General features: G+C 34.0%; 1 protein-coding gene across 1 annotated transcript in view; it reads right to left on the bottom strand.

Moving 5' to 3' along the window:
- WNK3 (WNK lysine deficient protein kinase 3) overlaps nt 1–3,098 on the bottom strand; it is a 266,882-nt gene that overhangs the window by 160,778 nt on the left and 103,006 nt on the right. Inside the window, exons 5-6 of the mRNA XM_042783403.1 lie at nt 2,960–3,048; nt 3–150 (exon numbers count right to left, since the gene is read on the bottom strand). Of these exons, the coding sequence (XP_042639337.1) occupies nt 3–150; nt 2,960–3,048 (237 nt within the window). The remainder of the gene's footprint in view (nt 1–2; nt 151–2,959; nt 3,049–3,098) is intronic.

Genomic DNA, 3,098 nt, shown 5'->3' with positions numbered 1-3,098 from the left:
TTGTGCTTGCCTTTCAATTTTTTAGGGTCTTCAACCCAGAGTCTTAAAGCCAAGGATGAATTTGAACAATCATCTTCCTCTGCTAACTCCACTCGAAGTCCTGTATCTTCAGCAAAAAATGCGTGGTTTAGTAGATCCCTGATAGACAACCTAATAAACAAAATATGTATCTCATGACCAATTTTTCTAGTCATAAGCAAAATATAAAACTGTCAATACATAAATAGTAAAAATTTATTGTATCAAATTAAAAACTTAATTTTCACATTTCTATGAATTCAAGTACTAATCTGTCTTGTTATAAAAAACAAATCTTATATTCAATTTATCATCAGGGATGCAAAGAAATCTCTACCAGCCTGAATATACAGTGATCTAAATTGAAGATTAATTATTATCAGTAACATATCTATATACCAAATTTTAACATACATAAAAGCATGACTAGTGCCTAAGGCACTTGACTGCTAACAAGAAGGTTGACAGTTCAAACCCACAGCCACTCCTCAGAAGGAAGATTGGGCGATCTACTTCCATAGTGGTATCACCTCGGAAACCAAAAGAGGGGTCGCTATGAGTCTTAAATGACTGGACAGCACAAAACAACAACGAGAGAATTAGAGGAGTAATGTAGTACATGCTATGCTAGGTGGATCGCTATTGTCTTTCTCCTATTCTCCCTATCCCTGTGGGATTGTAACTTAAAGAATCCATATACTATGGTTTTTAATTTGGACTTTGAGGAGGGGGTGAAATTAAATATATGTACTCCATCTAACATTTTCATTAATTTTCAACAATCATGAAATTTCCCAGTGTCAGTAGACTACCAAGACATGCTTTAAAAAAGCAGGTTGTGGGTCTGAAAATGATATACCATGGTGTTTCCTCCACGTGTCTCATCTGTTACTTCCCTAATCCACTGGCTTAAATTAGTCAAACACTAAATTCTCGACCAAGGAAACTAAAAATGCTCCCACATAAATAAACTCGAAAGTCAATTAAAAATTCAAAGTCTTTAATGAATATTCTCAGAAGGAAGATTGGGCAATCTACTTCCGTAATGATACTGCCTCGGAAAACCAAGGACACTTCACTATGAGTCGGATCCGACTCGACGGCAATGAGTTTGGTTTTTTGGTTAATGAATGGTACAAATAAAAGTCATCGACTCCATTAATAATAATCTAGTCAGTCTACTTCACTCTTTAGAAAATGCCACTAGTGAAGCTAATGTGATTTTAACAAAAGTTTTCCCAAAGTGTCATAGTCTGTTTTCAGCCAAAGTATACATACAGTGGACACAACTCTAACCTAATATTTGGGGTTAATCATCTCTGAAGAGAACCAAAAAAAAAAAAAAAAAAACACACAGGAGTTCAAACAATCCTTTTGCAGAGGGCGAGGGGAATTAATTTCCTTTTCTTTAACCAACTTTTTAAAATAGATATATAGCATCTAATTTATCAGGAAAACCTGAAAGTGATGTATTCCATAATGTCTAGGCAGAATGCTCCTCCAGTACTACTTGAAATAAAGCATAAACCAAAAACCAAACTCATTGCCGCTGAGTCGGATCCAACTCACCATGACACCTCCTCCTTGGGTTTCTGAGGAGGTATCATTACAGAAGTAGATTGCCCAACCTTCCTTCCAAAGATGAAGTATATTCACAGCATAATATCCTGTATATTGAGGATTTTCAATCCTCCATATTTTTAATAATCAAGAGATAAATAACTAAGATGGTGTTGTAAGAAGAATAAGCTTAATCAGACTAATTCGCATTAAGGATGAGATGTGTTTAAGAAGGCACAAATAAGTTAAGCCTTCTGGCTCTCAATAAAAATTCTGCCTAAATATTTTTACTGAGGAATAATTATAACAACAGTAGCAGAAACTACTATTTACTGGATACTTACTATATACAGGGAGGCTAAGTTTGCATTTATATTTGAATAATCATCTGACTTTGAAGCATGTGCTCCTCCCAATATACTAATATGACATAAATCCTTTTGAAAGTTCCAATGTTCTTTGATACAGATCATAATTAAAATACTATACAAATAATAATCAGAATCCAAACTGTAAAAATACTTCAATACAGTACCTTTACCCTCATTTACAAAACATACCTAGATGCAGGCTGCCAGTACAAACACTAAGAATATTCTGTAATAAAACTATAATTAAACAAGCCTTACCTTAGTGGCTTTATATAGTCTTAGATATGCAACACTAAATCTAGACAGGAAACTAATAAGAATGGGAGACGGGGAATCACTGAAATGCTGGTGAAAATAATTTCTATAAAGAACATAAAAAATTAAAACACTAATCTACCAATTTCTGTCAGTAACTGTCCAAAGCTCAAAGTAAAGCTAAGGCTAAATTACATCGACTATAGGAAAACATGAATTGTGAAAAACATCCAGAATATTCTTTCTAAAACAAAAGCATCCTTATCACCTTTACCACGATCATGACACGAGGAAATATGATTAAATAAAAATATTGGGTGGTTTGGTAGTTAAAATTTTAAAACAGAAAGCTATCATTAAAAAAAATCCAAGAATGTACTGAAAGTGGTATATTATATAGAAGTTCTTTACTCTCAACTACTACAAGCAAGTTAACCTATAAGGGCCTAGGAGCCTAGTGGTGCAATGGTTAAAATGCAGTGCACTGACTGTTTAACTGATATCTGAAAGTATGTGACAACACACACACACACAAAAATACAACCCAAATGTTGGTTTAAGAAAAATTTGACACATGCTATCAAATTCTAAAATGATAAACAACACTGACTGGTATACTACACTCTACACAATATAATTTGGCTCCCACTCAAGACTCATAAACAGCCAACATTCAAAGGTCAGAAAATGACCTAGTGGGAGATAAGCTAAATATACACCCATCAGTTATGTCATTTTGCTACATTTGCACACACCTTTCAGATTTGTTTTGACGAATGCATCCTTCAATAATTTCTTTCACTTCAGGATCAGTGACTTTATTGAAACTTGCTGGTTTTATGCCCTGGAAGAAGAAAAATGATTTCTAACCACAAATAAAATAACTGCCAAAGG

The sequence above is a fragment of the Orycteropus afer genome, unplaced genomic scaffold (assembly GCF_000298275.1).
Source record: "Orycteropus afer afer isolate SDZICR_OR568_19922 unplaced genomic scaffold, OryAfe1.0 scaffold01055, whole genome shotgun sequence".
Taxonomy (NCBI): Eukaryota; Metazoa; Chordata; class Mammalia; order Tubulidentata; family Orycteropodidae; genus Orycteropus; species Orycteropus afer.
Note: the sequence above shows the minus strand (reverse complement) of the source record. Positions and strands in the feature narration are given on the sequence as shown.